Source organism: Microtus oregoni, unplaced genomic scaffold (genome assembly GCF_018167655.1).
Source record: "Microtus oregoni isolate MIOR12 unplaced genomic scaffold, Mior012 000003F_ref0000135, whole genome shotgun sequence".
Taxonomy (NCBI): domain Eukaryota; kingdom Metazoa; phylum Chordata; class Mammalia; order Rodentia; family Cricetidae; genus Microtus; species Microtus oregoni.
In genome coordinates this window covers 33130241-33151085 of record NW_024543062.1, presented here as the reverse complement: position 1 = coordinate 33151085, position 20845 = coordinate 33130241, and the positions used below count along the sequence as shown (strand labels likewise).

Sequence of the window (20845 nt, the reverse complement as noted above, 5' to 3'; positions counted from 1 at the left end):
TGCCATGAAGCACCTATTGTTTTGACTAAAATAAAAATAATGGCAAGCTCTTACAATACTGAAGCATGAATAATCATGAGTGACTAGGATTCAATTATAATGGGAACTGAATAACATCACTGCCTACTAAAAAGCTTAGAAAACAAACACAGCAGAGACATGGGTAAAAGTCATCCCAGGGTCTAAATTAAGACACAGGGCAGCAGCTCCGTGAGCTGTCAGCATGTATCTGGTTCCTCATAAAATTCGTGAACAGCTAACATGCCATGAGCCCACCAGCATCTGGTTATTTCTAGTTCAATAAAAAATTATCTTTTCTTCTGTATGCACGCATGAAAGAAAGCTAAGAGAGTAATCCTTTAAAACAAAGAACACTTTCAAATTCTCAGAAGTATTCGGGGACAAGAAATTATGTGCCCAAAACCAAAATATAGCATTTTGCTTCCTAGATCTATCAGCGTCAGGACAGGCTGGTACAGCTTGGGAGGCTGAGACAGGAGGATCTCGAGTTCCATGCTGCCCTGGACTACACACAGGGAGACCCTTGTCTCAAACAAGCAACACAACGTCTCACAGAGCCCTGGAGAAAGTAACAGGACTTCATCTCAGACCACTGCATATTCGACCACTCCAGAAGGAGACAGAGACGAGCCACTGGCCCTTTGTCTCGGTGTTCTCTTATCCTATTGGTAAGCTGCCACCTCGACAATTCACCTCTCGCTGCTACTGAGACATCCTACCCGTGCCTATCATCTGTCGGGGGCTCACCCTGGATGATTTTGTTTGTTTTTGTCAACTTGACGCAAGCTAGAGTCATCTGAGAAGAGAGAAGCATCATTGAGAAGATGCCTTCATATGATCAAGCTGTAGGCAAGCCTGTAGGGCATTTTCTTAATTAGTGATTGATGGGGTAGACACAGCCCACTGTGGGTGGTACCGTCCCTGGTCAGGTGGCCCTGGGTTCTCTAAGAAAGCAGGCTGAGCAAGCAGTGGGGGAATAAACTAGTAAGCAGCACTGTAATGGTAAAAGTAAAACACTGCGGTCACCAAGAGGCGGCAGCGGGCAGCGTGCCACAAGGGGCAGTGGGTACCAGGCAGGCAGCCACATGGCAGGTGAGAGCCCTCGGTGGGTCAGCCAATCCCTCGAGGAGCTGCAGCGGATGAGAGACAGAGAGGGATAGCCATACCATGCGGAGAGAGGGTTTGGGCAGAGTTTACTCAGTGGGCTATGGGAGGGAGGGTGAGGAGAGAGGGAGGGAGAAGGGGGAGAAGGGGAGAGAGATGCAGGGGGGGGGGGACCAGAGGGGGAGGGGAGAAGGGAGGAGAAGGGAGAGAAGCAGAAGTTACTTCTTCAGGAGAGGGAAGAGAGAGACAGAAAGGAGGGAGCTTACAGGCTGAAAGAGGAAGGAAGATCCAAGGGGAGGAGAGTGGGCAGGGCTTATCTCTTAAAGGGACAGGGCAGACCATTACAAGCACCCCTCCATGGCCTCTGCATGCTCTTGCCTCTAAGTCCCTGCCATGTTTGAGCTCCTGTCTTGACTTCCTTACGTGATGGACTACAAACTATAAAATGAAACAAACCCTTTCCTCCCTAAGTTGGTGTTGGTCATGGAGGTTTACTGCAGAAATAGAGTCCCTGACTAATTCAGTCCCTTTTATTTTCTTCTCTGTCTGCATCACACATAAGACGGTGTCACCATGGACACACCCATATTCCCTCCTGCATGGAGACCCCAGCACCAAGCACTTGACCATAGCTCAGTAGTCAGTCTCAGCTCAGTAAGGGACAACAAGGTGTCCCCAGGAAGTTTTACGAACTGAGCTGCAATCCACAACCCACCCCTTTCCATCCAAGCAGCCTTGTTCACAGGAGCAAGGACTCCATCATCCTTTATCTCGGCCCACAGCTTGTCTTTATCCCTCTCAAGCCCTGACCCACCAGCAGGATAAGATCTGTTCCTTAGTGAGCATCAACCAAACCATGATTATATACGAAGTTGGAAATGCCCCAAACATACCAACTAGCATCTCCTTTATTGTGTAACACCTGGACCTAGCATGAGAACTTCACCCAGCATCTTAGCAGGCACTGAGGTTGCCATGACAATGGGGATTGGCCACAGGTACCATCCCTGCTGTGGGCACACCCCAATCTTCCTCACCTTCAGGTCTCTGTAGACAACGAAGCGTGTATGCATGTGCTCGAGACCCAGGATGATCTCGCTGGCATAAAAGCGCATCTCCTTCTCAGAAAACACCCCGTGCTGGGAGAGGTGGTAGTGCATGTCGCCCCCTGCAACCAGAGACCCAGAATGTTCACTGAGAGTAGACGGGGTCACCCTAAAGAAGGAGGGTGCTAGAGCAAAACAGAATGGCTCTTCCTTTTGCCTTGACATCTGTCTTTGGTTTCTGTAATCAGATCAAAGGTGTTGATCATTATAGAAACAACTTCAAGTGGATGAGATGGAGCCACCATTAGGGGCTTGGTGGCTCTGCTACCAATTATACCACCAGGCATGGGCCAGCTGAACCACTGATTATTTAAACCTGCTTAGTAACTGAACCCACCTACATAGTGTTCCAAAGCAATGACAGCCTCAATAGTCCACAGTTTAAAAAAAAAAAACAAGAAAAGCCTTCAACACTGGTCCCATGGAGGGGGATATGATGCTTTCAAACCAGTGAAGTGTAACTGGAAAACCCTAGGTGATGGGTATCCAAGAAACCTCATAAAACTGTTACCCTAGCCTTGACTTCAGAATTGTTCAAAATACAATGTTGGGAAAAGGAAACAGTTGCACTACTTCAAGGACCGTCCATAAGGCCCAGGGCAGGGAGAGGTGTATGATAAAGTCTGTCACATGGCTGACTTTGCTGCCCTGGACTCCACACACCTCTGCCCTCATTGTACATGTACTGAGACACTAAATAAAGGGCTCCAAGCTCTTCCCAGTGGGCCAGCTCAGCCTCCACCAGCCTGGCCCTGGCAGAGAAGGGGCTAGGCTACTCTGTCCTCACGCCTCCATGAGCACTGCCCCCTTCTGCCTATCTACACACAGGATCTGCAAGGCATGTGCTGTTGGCGCTGGCATCTTTGGCTCATTACTGACCTTATGTTCTTCCTATTTTGGGGGTAGATCTGAGCTCAAATCAAACACTCAAAACATAATAAAACTTCAAGGGAACTAAAAAAATAAAAAGAATCTGAATGGCTGAATGGTTCATCTTTCATGTCAGCTTTTCCTAAAAATACTCCAAGTGCTCCAATATCACATCCTCGCGCTGAAAGTCTCCACAGCTGAACATTTTGTGTCTGTGTGTTTTCGGGGTGACCGTTCATGTTTCAAAGATGAACGCAGAGTCCTGAGGACATCGGAAACACAGAGGAGCAAGGCAGGACCACACAAACCAGTCCTGGAAAGCCAGCTTCTTAATAATGCATGCCTGTGTTTGGCCTATATGCTTGGGAGATATTTCATTCCCAAGAGTTGAGACCACGAAATAAGCTAATTAAAGCCTGGGGGTAGCTGCAGTCCAGAAGGTAAAACTTCAAGGCCAGGATTAATTTTGTGAGAAGTTTCTAGACCTAGCTTCCCAGAGAGAGAATGGCAAGGCTGAGAGAGAAATCACAGCCAATATTGAAGATGAATCTACCGAAGTCCAAAGGGCAAAGATGCCCTCCAAATTACAAAGAGATTACAATTATGGGACAGGTTCGCAGAGTCCAGCATGCCTGGGTGCCACCAGCTCAGAATGAATGCCACACAGAGCATTCCCTGCAGCTGAACCCCTGGGTTTGCTTACCATTCATCAGGTCCAAGATGAAGCAGAGTTTGTCCGGTGTGTGAAAGGCGTAAGTCATGCAGACAATGAAGGGACAGTCCTAGAGAGAAAGAACACAAGTCTGAGAAGAACAGAAGCAGCCCCAGAAATCATTCCTACCACCAAACACCCCACTGCAGACTCCTACTCCTTCTCCTTGACCCTGAGTGTGACATGCACTGGTCACTTCAGAAACCATGGAGCAACGGATTCTGCTGATGAAAGAGACAGACACAGGCCATCAGAGCAGCCGAACTCAAGACATTCTCTCACCCTGACTCAACCTGGCATTGCTCTCTTCAGAGCCTTCAGGGACGCTGCTGCCCCACTGGCCTCTGCTGGCCATGGTTTGGGTTCTGTCCAGTCAACTATATATTTGAATCTCTGCTTTGAACGCAGGAGAACCGAACGAGAGGGTGGCTGGCATCTGTGCTATTAGGACGAAATTAGCTTTTGAAGGTGGAACCTATGTTGTAGAGTGACTGACAGAGTAACAGTAAATGGGTGTCCACGTCCCTTGAATCAGTTATGGATTCCACAGAAGCCTAACAGAAATGAGCGCTGACAGGCTGACAGCAACTAAAGTACAGACACGCTTTGTGAAAAAGAGCCAGGAAAGTCACAGACGGATGTGGGAGAAGGCTTGGTGGGAACACTGCTGCTGCACAGCGTGAGGACCTGAGTCCAGATGCCCGCACCCACCTCAGCACACACTGGAATGCTAACACTGGGGAGGCAGAGACAAGGGGATCCCTAGGGCTCACTGGCTGTCCATCTAGCCAAGTCAGTGAGCTCCAGGTTCAGGGTGAGACCCTGTCTCAAAACACAAGGTACAGAGTGACAGATTAAGCCAGCATCCACTTCTGGCCTCCACCGGCACACATATGGACAAGTATCCCCATGCCTCTGCATAAGGTGAACATACACACACAGATGACACATGCATATACACATATATAAAAGCAAAAATAAATACACATATTACATATATATGCACTCATATATACATGTGCACAAACATAGGAGCACACTATATAAATACACGTGTATACACATGTGTAGACACATATAGAGGCACACAGATACACACAGGTATGCTCATACATATACATATAAGTATCCATAGGTATACACACATGTATCCACAAACACAAGTGCATATAATATATATACATATACACACAGGTATACACATGTATACAGGAGCATACATACACATGCATACAAACAGGTGTGCACACACACACACACAGAACTGCTCATAAGGTAAATGTAGTTCAGATGGCATGGCCTAAGTTCAAGCACAAAACAATGCAACTGAGGAAGGAACTCTCCAGTGAGCACACATGCAGATGGTCACTTGAGTGCAATAAATGCAACATAAAAGGCAACAGGCAGGGTCAGAGTTTTCTATCAGTGCTGGACAGCTGAGCATCTGCACAACAAAGCCAAAGTATGGCCTGGCCTCACACTCTGTACCAACACTACTGTTCAGACACCTAGGTGCTAAGCCAGGACCAGCTGTTTGGAGCTGTTACCTGGACTGTGCATCACCTGCTGACCCCATGACCTGGCAACTCCACACCAGGCAGACAGTCGGGAGCCCACCTGTGCCCCAGGTGCAAGAGCTGCTGCATAGCTCTGCTGGATTTGCCCAGCCCAGGAAGTCCCCTGAGGAGAGTCAGCAGAAGGAGCACTAGACAGGAGCTCAGGCTCTGCAGACCATGCACAGCATCCTCCATCCATTCTGTGTCCTTTTCCTCCATCTAGAAAGGGATGAGCCGTTCTTGGCTCAGGGACTGTCTAGAAGATGGCCTCAAGCTGGATCTGGTCCTGGGGAAGCTCCCGCCAACCCTGCTGTCCAGCTCATCGAGCAAGCGCCATGTGCAGCAACACAGGCTACCTCGTGCTCTCAGGGGGAGAGAAGCAGACTCAGTCACACGTAGGTCGGGCTAACAGCAGAGCTAGCCACCTTGTGAAAGCTCAGGAGAGGAATGGCCTGGGCAGGGAACTGGTGTCCCAAGCCTTGGGTGACTTCAGGACTTCTGACTCCTGACAAGGCTGCTTCTCCTGATGACCAGTCCTCATGACTGACTGCTCTTCCGCAGGACTCACAAGTCCAGGTTCTTCACATGTCCTCACCACTGTGGAATATTTGTTTAACTATGCAAAGATGTGTTCCCCTTGCTGAACTACGCAAAGATGTGTTTAGTTATGTAAAGATGTGTTTCTGTTTTACCTTGCCTGCTCCTGATTTCTGATAAAAAGTTGAATGACCAAGAAAGAGGGATGAGGTATAGGCAGGACTTCTGTGCACGGAGAGTAAGTAGGAGGAGGAATTTAGTCTTTAAAGGAAAAAGAAAAAGAGACACCAGGGAGACACCGGGGGCCAGTAAGCCAGATACGGAGGAAGCAGGAAAGTAGGGCATACAGAATTAAAGACCCGAGGCAAAACATAGTTGAAGAGAAACAGGTTAAATTAGGCTAAAAGAGCTAGTAGGCAAGTCTAAACTATGGCTGGGCCTTCACAATTCATTAAGTCTCTGTGTCTCTATTTAGGAGACATTATTTAGGTGGCCCAAAGAAAATTCCAACTACACCTCACCACTAGAGGGTTGCAACCACAACACGGCCTATCCACACAATATAGACTTTCTCAACATTGTGAATTATTAAAATCCAAAGAAGGTGCCAAGGTTTCCACAGGAAAACTTCTTTAAAACCTTGGTATTAGGTAGACTCTTAATCTGTAAGTTCTCACCAAGCAAGCGAGACAGTCTGAGTGGGATCTCCAGAACCCACATTAAAGAGCTAGTCACAGTGACCTGTGCTTGCAATCCCAACACCACGGAGGCAGAGAGGCGGTGTACAAACTTAGACTAATTTCCATAAGTTCTAGAGAAAACTGGGTCAAGATGAACGACAGCTTCCTTTTTGGTCCTCTGCTGAGATGGCGAATTTATTGATGCCAAGTGTTGTGTGCCCTCAAGAACAAGAAGCACAGAGCTATCCTCCTGTGAGCCAATGGCCTTCTGGACCCTGTTTAACTCAGGGTTACTATTACTGTGATGAAACAACATGACCAAGATTTAGTTGGGAGAAAGGGTTTGTTTGGTTTACGTATCCTGGACCACAGTCCACTGAGGGAAGATAAGACAGGAACAGGGCAGGAGCCTGGAGGCAGGAGCTGATGCAGAGGTCATGGAGGGGTGCTGCTTAGTAACTTGCTCCTCATGGCTTGCTCAGTCTGCTTTTTTATAGAACCCAGGACCACCAGCTCAGGGATGGCCCCAATCACAATGGGCTGGACTCTCCCCCATCAACCACTAAGAAGATTCTCCACAGGCTTGTGTACAGACTGATCTTATGGAGACATTTTCTCAACTGAAGTTTCCTCTTCTCAGATGACTCTAACTTGTGCCAAGTTGACACAAAACAAGCCAGCATAGCCCCCCCCCCCCCTCCATGCTTCTCCAGATCTCTCCACGACCTTCTGGGGACACCATCTTATTCTCCTCCACAGTTCCCCCTTAATCCTCAGTGGTGCTCCCCTAAAACTTGTCCTGTGATCTAAGGGGCAGCTCAGTGGAACAGAGGACCCTAAACTCAGTAAGGCCAGGGTCTTTCCAAGCTTAGGTGGGGAACTGTACCCAGGACACTGGAGGACCTTACAGGGAAGATTCTGGGACACGCTGGCTGTAGTCCTTCTAATGACAGCCATGAAAAACTGCAAAGAGGCTGGCTGTGTCTCCCCGAGAAAGCAAGGGCCTTTAGTAAGAAAATGAATGAGTTTTAGATTTAGAATGAGGCTCTAAAAAACCAGCAGGCCTCACTTCCTTAATTCAAAGCCCAGGAAGTCAAGCCCAAGCCCATTGAATAGGGAACTGCTTGCCTGAGGCCACAAAGAAGTGGATAGCCAACCGTGATGGAAGCCCCACACCTGTTGGTCCCTGAGCATCCCCATTGCTCCATAGAAGGCGGTTTCATCCAGTGCCAGGTACAGGCTCCCGTCAACCCAGTTCCAGCCAGCAGGATCTACACCTTCTTCTTCTTCTTCTTCTTCTTCTTCTTCTTCTTCTTCTTCTTCTTCTTCCTCCTCCTCCTCCTCCTCCTCCTCCTCCTCCTCCTCCTCCTCCTCCTCCTCCTTCTTCTTCTTCTTCTTAACCAGCCTCAGTCCTGACCATCAAGTTCTCAACATGCAAGCCGTTCAAGTTTGAGTCTTTCAAATCCTTTATGCAAGCCTTGTTTCTCACAGCCTCAGACCACAGCCTGGTGATGATCTCTGCCTGCTTTCAAGTTCATGCTTGGGAAAACCCACAGCTACTTCACCAAAGCTGCACCTGCCACCAGAGCCTTCCCTGATCTCTGCATGAGGGTCGAGAGCCTAACAGTAACATGTGACAGTTGGGCATCTGACCAAAGTACTGTTGAGACTGTACAAATACTTGTGGTCAGCCCCTCCCCTGCCACACCTAGGAAGCCCCTCCCCTGGCACACATTAGAAGCCCCGTCTCCCCCAGGAGAGTCTGGAGCTCAGTTGTTCCCCCAGGGTAAGTGGTTAGTTTTCATGGCTTTAGTTCAAGCCCCACAGTGCTTACCACTGACGTGCTGTGAAACAGATCAGAAGGAGTAACATAGTAACAGAAAAAAGGGGTAGGCTGGGTGCTGCCTCGGAATCCACTGCCTGCCAGCCTCATTGATCCAGGGGCCAAGCAGCCGCCAGAAGGAGTGTCGTCTGGTGTCCATGCAGAACTAGACGCTGACAATCCCAAGTCACTTTGCTATTGCTCTCCAGGCTGAGGCACTTGTGCCCCCATTAACCAGCCTCCAGATCAGTATCTGGACATAAGTAGGGCTCTCTTCGGTCAGCTTACGTTAGTGGCCCAATGTAACATCATTTTCAAATTTATTCCCTTCAGGTCAGACCGAAGATACACCCTTGTTTGAAAAAAATTAAAAGAATACAAACCAAATGACCTTGTATACTTCCAACATAAAAAAAAAAATACATTCTCCATATGACATCTTGAAAACAAATGGGGCTTTAAAATAACTCACTGAAAATGGAGCTAAATGTCCAGAGCTGGAAAGCAGGGGCGCACAATGAGGGAGTATTTAGAGCCCCGTTCTCATCCTACAGGTCACCTAAATGACATGACTGTTTGGCCTCCATAGCAAAAAGTCCTTCTGGAAGCTCTGAAAATTAGAATCATTACCAACCACAAGTCAACAAAAGCTGGTCATGAAAACCCACTTTGCCTCCAAAGGGACGACTGAGCTTGGGTCAGTGAGGCCAAGAACTGGAAGCGGTGGGTCCACTCTGGGTCTCCACAGCCTTCTTACCAGCTGAACGGGATCTTTGACTAGCCATTAAGGTTTGATGAGATCCTTTGGGCAGAGAGGACATAGAATCCGGTGATGACAGTCAGAAGGGCCCACCTATGGCCTGGACAGGGACAATCAGACACCCTCCAATTACGACAGGGATACTGCACCACAGTACAACTCCATGGCACCAACCCCTGCCCTGCTCTGAGTGTTGCCCGCAGCCTTCTGATGTCCACATGCTGCATAGATTTAGACAAGGGAAGCTGTCTTGGTTAGGTCAACTCACTTGGTGGCATCTGGGGTTTCTGTAGGTGGTGGTACAGGGATTGAACACAAGGCCTCATGCCTGCCCATCAGGTGCTCTTTCCCACAGCCACATCTCCAGCTCCAGAGCTGAGGCTGCCATGAATGACAACACCCGCTGCCAGACAAATAAGTCAGAATGAAGTCCCACCCCCTACCTGGCTCATGAAGGACAGGGGGCAACCTTTCTTCCTCTGGCTAGCTTTCCACGGTGTAGGCAACTATTAAATGACATTCAAATGTTCTTCTCATTATAATTTCTGCCATCTGGCACTACACGCCACAAAGAAGGAAGCCAAGGAAGGGCAGGGCTCCGAGGGAGATGCTGGGTCTGCAGGACAGGGGCTGTGCTGTCCTCACACTCCACCCACCCTGCCCGGCCCTCCCTGTGTCACACCCTAACCCAGCCTTGTTCAACCTCCTCTGTGATCAGCTCGGACTGACAAGAACAATGGATAAGAGCTAAGAAGCCACAGGGCCAGCCACTCACCCCAGTGCTGACGAGGGACAGCATGATCCTCTCGTTCAGGGCCAGGGTCTCCCCCTGCTTCATCTTCACCCTCTTCTTGTCTAAGCATTTCATGGCATACCTGAGAACAAACGGGTGAGGGTGCAGTCAGCTGGTTACACCAGGCTACATGAACTTCTGGAATATTTCTACCACATTGAAAGAAAGCAAGATGACACCCAGGTGCCCTGCAGGGAATCTCCATTTTGCTGGCACTATGGGAAGAAAGAAATTGTACCGCACCAGAGGGATTTCTCTCAGCACGTGGGTAGAGAAGCTAGTTAGATAAAGAATGAAGCAGAAACAATAAATAAACATTAATAAAGAAATACATACCATCTGCTCCTGCCCCATGATACTGGGCGGGGGAACGGGGAGCAGGAGACCCTGACTGGCTTCTCCCACCCTCATGCATGTGTTGTGGTCTTTCAAGTGATAAATAGACTTTTCATGTCTGTGGCTGGTAATTGGAGGGCCCGCTGACAACTTAAAATTTGCGAGAACCATCTCAGATGGAGGAAAGCAGGAAGCACTTTCAGTAAAACAGTGGGAAGCTGAGAGAGAAATCTAAAGTTTGGGTGACAGTCCCGTTTGCTTCAACTCTCTGGGACTCAGAAAACCTGCTTGCTTGTGTTTTGTTAACTGAAACAGTGTGAGCTGGGCATGCTGGGAAATGCCTTGAGGCAGAGACAGGTGACCTCTAAGAGCCGGAGCTCAGCCTGGTCTAGCAGACAGTTCCAGGACAACCTCGGCCACACACTGAGACCCTATCACATGACCTATAGGAAAGCAGACGGATGCTCGAGTTTAGTGTTTTCTCTGTGCAATCCTACAATGACTGGGTTCCTGAGGCGGCAAGGAACCCTCAGTACATGGGAAATAGTTTCTCCCTGACAAGGAACTTTTGAGATGTTCCACATATTGCCAGGATGGTTTTCATAAAACCTCCTACTGAAGAGCAGAGAGGACGGGACACCCTGGTCCTTTCAGCAGGGGACTTTCAGCAGGAGCCCTACGGGGCCTTTGTGGGCATTATAGGGCTCAAGCTCCAAGAGGAACAGGTAGCAATTGCAGGACGGTCTCCCTGGCGTGGGCACTCTGTATGTGGCTCCTGTTAGCTTTACGGCAGCCCTGACAAGTGGAGGGCCAGGCTGACGGTCCAAGCTCAAGCCCTATCTCTTTCTGTGGAAGCAAGGCCTCCACAATGCACTCTTATGGCCCCAGTGAGAAGACAGAGGCTCACATTTTCCCGGTGTCTGCTTTCCTGCAGCCGTACACTTCCCCAAACCCTCCACGGCCAATAATCCTGTGCACGCTGAAGTCGTTCATGGTCAGCTGTGGAGGCATAAGACAGAAGGAAGACCAAAATCACAGAAAGTCACATCAAGCGAAGTGCAGACAGCCTGCTGTCCCCTCCCCCTTCCAGGAGAGACTCCTGAGCCCCTCAGGGTGGTGTAACTAGAAGCAGCCTTGTCCCCTGGCCACCTCCCCGTGACATACCAGGCCCAACATGGAGACAGTGTGGGGCTGCAGTGTGGGAGGGGATTGTCCCTGCACACTTGAAAACCTTAGGTTATACAAGCCATGACCCTGGGGCTAAGTGAGTGTAGAATTCCTATTCAAAATGAATAGTGATCTCAGCCACCAGGAAGCCTAGAGTTTGGGGACAATGAGACTATTCCAGGCACTATCCTGGGAGGTGGGGGGTGGGGGTGGACAAGAGTCCATGTCAAGAGCATCTGTTTCAGGACAAATGTCCTTCTCACTGGAAATGCTGAGAGGCTGGCTGTGGGCAGGACTCCTCAGATGAAAATAAAAGAGAGTCACAGAAAAAGGCTTCATTTATACAAGTGCTCCCTCCATCTACAGAGCTCAGGGGCCAGGAAAGAGGTGTGGGGGGGGGGTGCCTGTATCTGTGTATATATGTGTGTACGTGTGTCTGGATATATCTGTGTGTATCTGTGTCTGTGTATATATATATGTGTGTGTGTGTATGTGTGTGTGCCTGAATCTGTATATATATGTGTATATACGTGTGTATCTGTGTCTGTGTATGTATGCCTGTTTGTTATCTGTGTGTATATGTGTATGTGTCTGTTCCTGTGTGTATGTATATGTGTGTGCCTGTATACATGTGTGTGTATATATATGCCTGTATCTGTGTACATGTGTGTCTGTGTGCCTGTGTGTGTATGTGTGTGTCTGTGTGTATATATGTGTGTATGTGTATCTGTATGCCTGTATCTATGTACATGTGTATCTGTGTGCGTATATGCCTGTGTGTGTCTGTGTGTATCTATGTATATGTGTGTGTATGTTCCAAACCCTTTCTTTTAAACCATCCAGGACACGGGATACAAACAACAGGTTTAGTGAACTCCTCTTCTAACAGAACTGCTTTAGGTACAAATTTTCTTGAAAAACAAAACACAATTGATTCTTTTGCCCATTAAACCCCATGTTTTTCAGAAGATCCTCATGAGGAAGGCAGAGATGGAGACAGAACTGTGCATTCAAACATGACCCACGGACCAGTCCTTTCCCGGAATGACTGACACTTCAGACTAGGGAATGGCGTGCTACCTAGCAACTACACACAGCGGTGGTCTGCATCCAACTTTTTCAACTTTCCTGTTTTGTGGAGAGAGAGAGAGAGAGAGAGAGAGAGAGAGAGAGAGAGAGAGATTGATTTGTCCCTCATGCTGAGGCCTGAATCCTTGCGCTTAATAGTGTTCTACCATTGACCCAACCCCTACTTCTGTTAGTTTCAAAATAAGGAAAAGGAAACAAAACAACCCTGAAACTTTATTACAGCAAAGGATTCTACTCCTTTTATTATACCCTACAGCAGACAGGGAAAGGAAGCTTCACATCTTGGCCAGGGCCCAGGCTGCAGAGAAGCACATTAAGTTGTGTTGTCACTGTCACTCTCAGGGTCTATCAATTCCAGCCTAACATAGCCTTTCCTATGTATATAAACTCATTCTCACACAGATACGAGAAAAGACTGCTTCTCAGTGAGCATGGGAGCCCGCCTTTCCAGCCACGGAGCCATACAAGGACATCTGCGCTGAGAACCCTTGGGGAAAATGTTCCAGAACAAAGCAGCATTTTCTCATGACATCAGGGCAGAGGAAACAGAAGGATGGTACTCACATGAATATTTAATTCCACATTCTTCCACTGACAGAATCTGGTGAATTTATCACTAAAAGAGAATATAAGTAATTACCAAAGTGTTACATAAACACTTAATAGGGTTCTAGAAGAGCCTTAAGGGACGGGCTGAAATCAACTCCAGTGTTGCCTCTCAATGAGGAAAACATTCTCAAAGACTACACCCGACAGGTCTCCCACACAACCCCTGCACCTGCTACTTAGGGCAAATCTTGAAAGAGGGGCAGAGAGATTGTAAGAGCCAGGGACCAGGACATATAACAGAGAAGCCACAAACATGAATTCTCAGCATTATGGTTGCCCAAACAAGACCAGCACAGTTAACCTGCCAACAGGGACAAGAGACACCCCACATGGCCCCACCCCAAGTGAAAATCAGTCCCCTCCAAGAATGATCACCCACATAGCTTGTCTGGTCCCAAGTGGTCAGTCCTGCACACATGTGCACGTGAGCAAAGCGAAGTGGCCTCGGGTTATTCACTTGTGTGAATATATGTATTCACGCACAAATGTCTGTAGCAATAGTAATTATAGAAGAAACCATGAACTTGGAGACACAGCAGTTGGAGGGGGAGGAGCGATGACATACGACCCCAAAATATATATTAAAAGTTTTTTCACCCAGCATTCATGGCTTAATTTTACTGTTTAAATGAAAGAGCCAGTGTCTCCCCTCAGCTGTCACATGCCACATGTGTAATTTGATTTAATAGTGTATGGATGCTGATTTTCTATGTCTTTCTTTCCACACAGGGCCTCCGAGACCCAGTTTCTTTTATACACAAGAGGCATTTTAATTTGGAGCAGTCTCACTTCACGGGTTTGGTAGCTATAGATGGTCCTACTATTTTATACTCGAGGGGCATTTTGATGTGGAACAGTCTTACTTCACGGGCTTGGTAGCTATAGATGGTCCTACTATTTTATACTCGAGGGGCATTTTGATGTGGAGCAGTCTTACTTCACGGGCTTGGTAGCTATAGATGGTCCTACTATTTTATACTCGAGGGGCATTTCGATGTGAAGCAATCTCACTTCATGGGCTTGGTAGCTATAGATGGTCCTACTATTTTAGACCTTCTGCTCTAAACGCCCAAAAAGAAAAGGACAACCAATGTTCACAAATATCTCTAAGAGCACCAAACAGAGCCCGTGTTCACTGCATGCTCAATCCACACGGCTCATTGACCCCTTTCAACAGCCCTGTGACCTGGGGCCTCCCGACCCCACTTTATGACTGCCAAGACCAAGGCCAGCAAATGGTACCGGGCAAAGATCATATGTGGGTGAGCAGGTGGACAGAGACCTGCAGGCTCCTGAGCTTCTCAAGAAGCCATGGGGTACAGCAGGGAGCCCCTGGTACTCGAGGTACCTTCCCCACTGCCTGCCAAGCTCTGTCTTCATTCATGCAGTGGAGAAATGTCTTCCTCTGTCTTCTTAACTCAGGCACTATTATGCTTGCTTATCCATTAATGAGCAGAATTTTATGTGGTATTAAACTCGGGGTGTGGGCTTGGGCAATGGAGCTTTGGGGTAGAATGTCCATTGAACAGGTATAGAGTCTTGGATTCAGGAGAGAGGGAAAATAAAGAAAAGAAGTGGAGAGAGAAGGGAAGGGAAGGGCGATGAGGACCAGAAGACTGCATCTCACCTAGCCCCTGACTGATTCCTCATAAAGACACAGAATTCAAGCTTCTCTGAATGAAGCAGGGAGGAGGAAGGGAAGATGGGGTTTGTGTGAAGTCACAGGTACCGGCATCCTAAGCGAAAGACTCCAGGGATCACTGAATAAAAGGCTTCCGATATCAATCACCCAAAGCCCTGTGGTCTTCGCAAACACAGCAGTTCTCCCCGTGAACCTAAGTGACCTTTAGTCTCTGGTGCCCTCCTAATGTCTCTTTGAGGCTGTTTAAAATCACAGTTCAGACGTGCATTGGTTTGTGCAGAAACACCAGTCTTTGGGACTCCCCTCCCCTCATGACTTGAACCTACTCTTCTCTCTGAGAGTCTGGGTCTGACAGGATCTGACATATTTACAATCAGCCTTAGCGTTCTGGCAGCTCAGGAAGAGGAATAATAGTCAGTACCCTTTGCCGGCTAAGCGTGAACTTGCTGTGACTAGTTCCTCTTCAGGAAGCACAGATGTCCCCTGGGGATGTAGCAGAGTATCTGCCTCGGGGTTAACATGGGCACGGTTCTTCATTAATACCTGGAGCAGAGGGCAAATCTCTAGGGACCAGGGCAGTCAGAGCCAAAGGACCTGGAGGGTAAAGAGGGTGAAACCTGGATGTGGGAGCGGCTCGGGTGAGTCCAGGACCAACTCTGCTGCTGCTCAGTGCAAGAGGCTCATTGAGTCTGCGGCACTCCCAGTTTCCTCTCCCCCAGCCTCAGTGCTCCCTGAACACAGCAGAAGAGAGCCACAGTCATACTGCTAAGGCTTCTCCTTCTTCCTCAGACGCCAGAGCTCGCAGGGAATCCCACCTCGCCCCTGAATGCACCCACTCATCTGCCTATGCATCTCTGGTGATACCCAAGGCCCGTGTTTATGAAACCCAAACTCCACACTCACAAGAAGGCAATCATGCCCCTTGGCATTCCATGATGAAGGATCACCGACTCTTGAGATAAAGAACAGAATAGTCCCTAAGCCTGGAGTAAGCGGTACCCCATCACACAACAGTAAGAAAGGCTCAGAGGTGGGAGCCAGATTTGAGAAATCAAGGTAGTGGGGCTGGCCTGGAATGAGGTTGAAGATCAGCTCAGAGCGTGCACTCCTCCCTGGCTTCACTGAGCCCCTTTCCAGAGGTTTCTGTTGGTACCTGCGATACTATAAATAAATGCCAATTTCCCAAGACACTGGGCACAGGATAAATCACCACATACATGGTTGAGGAGAACACACAGGGGGCTGCCTCTCGGGGGCTCAGAGCCCAGAGAACTGGCTACGAGGTACACGGACAAACAGCTCAAGGAGCCCTGAGCAGCTTCAGACCAAGACTGGACACTACTCTGTAGCTTGGAAACCCAGGGGGACAAATCCATCAAGTATGCAAACAATACCTCTGAGCACATAGTCTATCCCTTCCCAGGCTTGACTCGCAGTAGGAAGACATGCCTCAAAGACCCAAGATATGACATCAGATAAAACACTGCCACCATGCTGTGTCAGCAAAGGCCTCCCTCTAATCCTGGAAGTTCCCCAGACTGTCTGAATTTTAGACCATGTTGAAGTAGAAAGCAGGGGTCCAGGGCACATCAAGCCATACACCCCGGAGCTATAACATAAAGTTCAGGAAGCAGTATGACCAAAGGCTGGCTGTGGGCCATGGCCACTAAGGGCCTGGGGAGGGCTAAGGCATGTTAGAAGGGTAGCACGCACTGGGAAACACCAGGTATCCACACACAGGCTGCATACCTTTCTATAAACTTCTGGAAAATATCCCCTCGAAGGCTCTCACAGATTTCTTCTATGTATGGCTAGAAAATATGGAGAAGAAACACCATGTAAGCAGGAACGAAGCAAAGACAGGCGCATACCAGTGGACTCGGGCCTGAGGTCAGCAACCACGCTTCTCGGGGACGATCGTTGCCCTGTGTTTGTCCCTCTTGCTGTCCCCTCATCCCAGGGTTATTATCTCAGTCAGCTCCTGCTACATTCCACATTGTCAGGGAGAGAGCAGCTCCTCAGGAGCTACAGACACTTCTTCAGTGATCGGAACTGGCTTCATGAGCCACGCAGAGGCTCCCAGCCCTGAGCTATGTGAACCTCTGTCATCATCTTGAAATTCTGACTGACTTCTGAAAGGGAGATCACATGTTTTCACTTGACACTGGGCCATGTGAGTGAATTTCCCAGCAAGCTTTGTAAATTGCTAGGAGCCTTTTCCATGTGGACTGAGATTTAAAGACTGGAAGCTGATTGTCCTAATTGTCTGTGTGGTTAATTAATGTTATACCTTCTTTAGATTCAGCGCTAAAGGTACTCAGGAGAAAGAAAAGAAGCCCCTGGGGTAGGGTGGGGTGGGTGCCCTTGGGACGTGTAGGGAGTTCCCTGGAGAGCTGCTGAGAACTCCAGGCTCCTCACATGGGGATCAACTACCTTCTTCCTCAGCTCTGCTTCATCATCCTGAACAAGCAGCCACATTTTCTGCTCCACACACTCCAGTTGAGAACAAGAAGCTGGCGGATGGCCATGCTTCAAAGTTCACAGAGTGGACTTTTGGGAAAATACCTTGATAACACTTGATGAGTTGGAAGATGGGAAATTTAACTTTTTCTGCATCTTCACTAAAAGTTTGCCAAAATACATAGAGAAAGTGGGAGACCGGAGTCCTCAGAAGCAGACAGTGTCCTGGCAGCAGGTCGCTCAGGCGGGGACTCATGTCCCCATGTTCCTCTAATAGACTTTCTCCACAGGGAACAGGTGGGTTCATTAATCGTTCACTTCTCCATTTTATCGAACACTGAATTCTTCCCATTAATTGGAGAGCAGCCAAGCCTCTCTAGGACTACTTCACCACCATCTGGGCACATTTTAACTTATCAAACCTATGCTGGCAGCTACTGATTGTCAGCCTTGAGTGGGGTCTAGAATCACCATGGAGACAGATCTCTCAGCATGTCTGTGAAGGAAGAGCCACCCTGATGCGGGGAACACCATCACGTGAGAGGCAGCTTCCTGACTGTGGACTCCTGCCCCCGCACCGTCCCCATCACAAGAGCTGTGTCTCCGTGGACTGTGAGCCCCAACAAACCCTTCTGTCCTGAGGTGGCTGTGTCAGGCACTGCTCAGAACCACTGCTCATGCACACAGGTGAAAGGAGACAGAACCAGTGGTCAGCCATGGGGGTGAGAGCACACGCCCCCTCTAGGTCCTCAGTTTCTTCAATCTATAAGAAGGGATAGTTGCATCTAACAAATGAGATTTAAGAATGTTGCCAGCAGAGCTTGGGGCCTAGCATGTTTCAGTCACCCACCAGCTAGGCCCCTCTCCCACCTCCAGCCAGGCCCCTCACCCCCCTACAAACGCACTGATGCAATTTATTTCTCTCCAAACCAGACTGGCAAACACACGGAATATTAATTGATGGCTTTGTATTTGCTGTAACACACTTGTGTTCCGCTCTAAGCTACAAGTGATTCCACTAGGTGATGGTCCTTAGTCCTTCCGTCCAGCCATTCATCCAGTTCATCACTAGGCTATGAGGATGCTGTCTTCTAAGTGAGAGTGCCCTGGGGCCACTTCTACCATAGTCTTTGGAACTCGCCTACAGAGACCTTGTTCCCTTGTCACTAAGACTGAAATCTGAATATGAAAGGAGCCAAGGGTTGACTGTGGCTGCACATGTCTCCCAGGGTCATATATTGGAAGCCTGGTCTCCAGCATGGTGATGCTGTACTGGTGGGCAGGAGGTGGACAGTGCCCCGAGGGGCTCAGAAGGCATTGATACAGTTCTCCCGGGACTCTGGTCAGTTCTCATGAGAGAGTAGTTATTAAGGAATAAGCCCTGTACCCCGCCCTCAACTCTCTGGCCTCAAGCCCCCTGCCATGAGAAGAGGCAGCCTAGAGGGAAGCTGGACTGCAGGGCTTCTACTCCTGATCTAGCACAGCACCCCAGCTGGCTAAAAGCTGAGCAAAACTCTTTACTGTGAGCAGTCACTGTTGTTTCTAGAAGATAAATCTGACTTAATACTGTATCTTGTCTCCCTTGTGGGAACTTCGAGTGACATGACAAGCAATAGATCATACGGCCCAGCAGCATCAAGACGCGACTGGGTACAGGCTGTCTGTATCCATACAGTCTATGGTACAGTCCAGCAATGTCAGACATGACTGGCTGAGGGCTATCTACATGTCATGTAGTCTATGGTACAGTCCAGCAATGTCAGACGTGACTGGCTGAGGGCTATCTACATGCCATGTAGTCTATGGTACAGTTCAGCAATGTCAGGTGTGACTGGCTGAGGGCTATCTACACGCCATGTAGTCTATGGTACAGTCCAGCAATGTCACATGTGACTGGCTACAGGCTGTCTACACACCATGTAGTCTATGGTACAGTCCAGCAATGTCACATGTGACTGGATGAGGGCTATCTACACGCCATGTAGTCTATGGTACAGTCCAGCAATGTCACATGTGACTGGCTGAGGGCTATCTACACGCCATGTAGTCTATGGTACAGTCCAGCAATGTCACATGTGACTGGCTGAGGGCTATCTACACGCCATGTAGTCTATGGTACAGTCCAGCAATGTCACATGTGACTGGCTGAGGGCTATCTACATGCCATGTAGTCTATGGTACAGTCCAGCAATGTCACATGTGACTGGCTACAGGCTGTCTACACACCATGTAGTCTATGGTACAGTCCAGCAATGTCACATGTGACTGGCTGAGGGCTATCTACACGCCATGTAGTCTATGGTACAGTCCAGCAATGTCACATGTGACTGGCTACAGGCTGTCTACACACCATGTAGTCTATGGTACAGTCCAGCAATGTCAGGAATGACTGGCTGAGGGCTATCTACATGCCATGTAGTCTATGGTACAGTCCAGCAATGTCACACCTGACTGGCTATGGGCTATCTATGCAAATCAGTTGAAACCTAAACTTCTCACACTACAATCCATGGAGACGACAATGCAGACATTAGTACCATGCTGACTGTGATAGCTAATCACAGTTTTTATTTGTGGGATGGTGAGACGGGCAGGCCCCTTGGAAAGCATCCTGTGTGTGCTCACTCCAACTCCAAGGCTCCTATGAGAGCCAGTGCCCTATTGGGTTCAGAAACTGCAGCAGACCGGAGCTGAAGCATGGACTCTTCTTGTGACTGGACTGGTGGGGATGAAGACAATCGAAAAAGATACCTGTGTCCCCCTGGCAGTCACCAAACTATGAAACAAGGTTTCAGAGAACTAGAATTTTCACAGGAATCTCACGCTTAAGGGAGAAAAAGGCTGAAGCACGGTGCCATTATGTGGTTCTGAGAACAGTCAGAACACCCTGCGGGATGACGTGGCAGCCTGGACACCTGAGATAGCAGACAGCCCTCTACCTGAACCTCGTCCTCACGTCAGGACCTAGACGATGGTTGTAGGGTGGGGTCCTTTGTCCTTCTCCCCAGTTTGGCTATGCTTTAGAAATCCCGTTCCTCTGTGTTTCACTGTGAACTTCGTGCATGTGTATTTCTTACTGATGACCAGTACTCAAGCAGCTTGTCGGTGTTGCCAGGGACACGTGCTCTGACCTAACTCTGGGAGCATCTGGGACTGTGTGAGGGGAAAGGAATGCCTGGCATGTCACTAGACGGGTGCTCTAAATCTGAGAATTACTGACTTTGCTTTATAGACGTTTGTAATGTTCTAAGACACTGAATCCAAAACCAGTGGGGTACAGTCACGTCTGCCTGTAATTGCCCCAGGGTGGTGGAGGATCCAGGGGCTAGCCTGGGCTATCCCAGTGTAGCTCACTGTAAACAACCTCGTAATCTAATAAAGGAGGAATGCATTCATTTCACTTTTGAGAACTAATTGATTAGTGGGGTTCCTTCATTTCTTATAATTCACAGAAACATGAACAGATGCTACCTGTCTGAGACTCGGATTGCCCTCATGACTACTGCTACCTCTACAGAAAACCCTAAACAACAGCAAACACACACAGGCCCATCAGCAGGAAAGCCAGCTTTCCAAGTCTT

General features: G+C 48.6%; 1 protein-coding gene across 3 annotated transcripts in view; it reads right to left on the bottom strand.

The window, feature by feature from the left end:
* The window catches only part of Grk3 (G protein-coupled receptor kinase 3), a 105733-nt gene that overhangs the window by 26131 nt on the left and 58757 nt on the right, over window positions 1-20845 (bottom strand). For all 3 annotated transcript variants that reach the window (XM_041648261.1, XM_041648262.1, XM_041648264.1), the window contains 6 exons: window positions 16554-16615; window positions 13118-13169; window positions 11205-11296; window positions 9944-10043; window positions 3805-3883; window positions 2163-2293 (listed from right to left, as the gene is read on the bottom strand). In XM_041648261.1, coding sequence (XP_041504195.1) covers window positions 2163-2293; window positions 3805-3883; window positions 9944-10043; window positions 11205-11296; window positions 13118-13169; window positions 16554-16615 — 516 coding nt within the window. The remainder of the gene's footprint in view (window positions 1-2162; window positions 2294-3804; window positions 3884-9943; window positions 10044-11204; window positions 11297-13117; window positions 13170-16553; window positions 16616-20845) is intronic.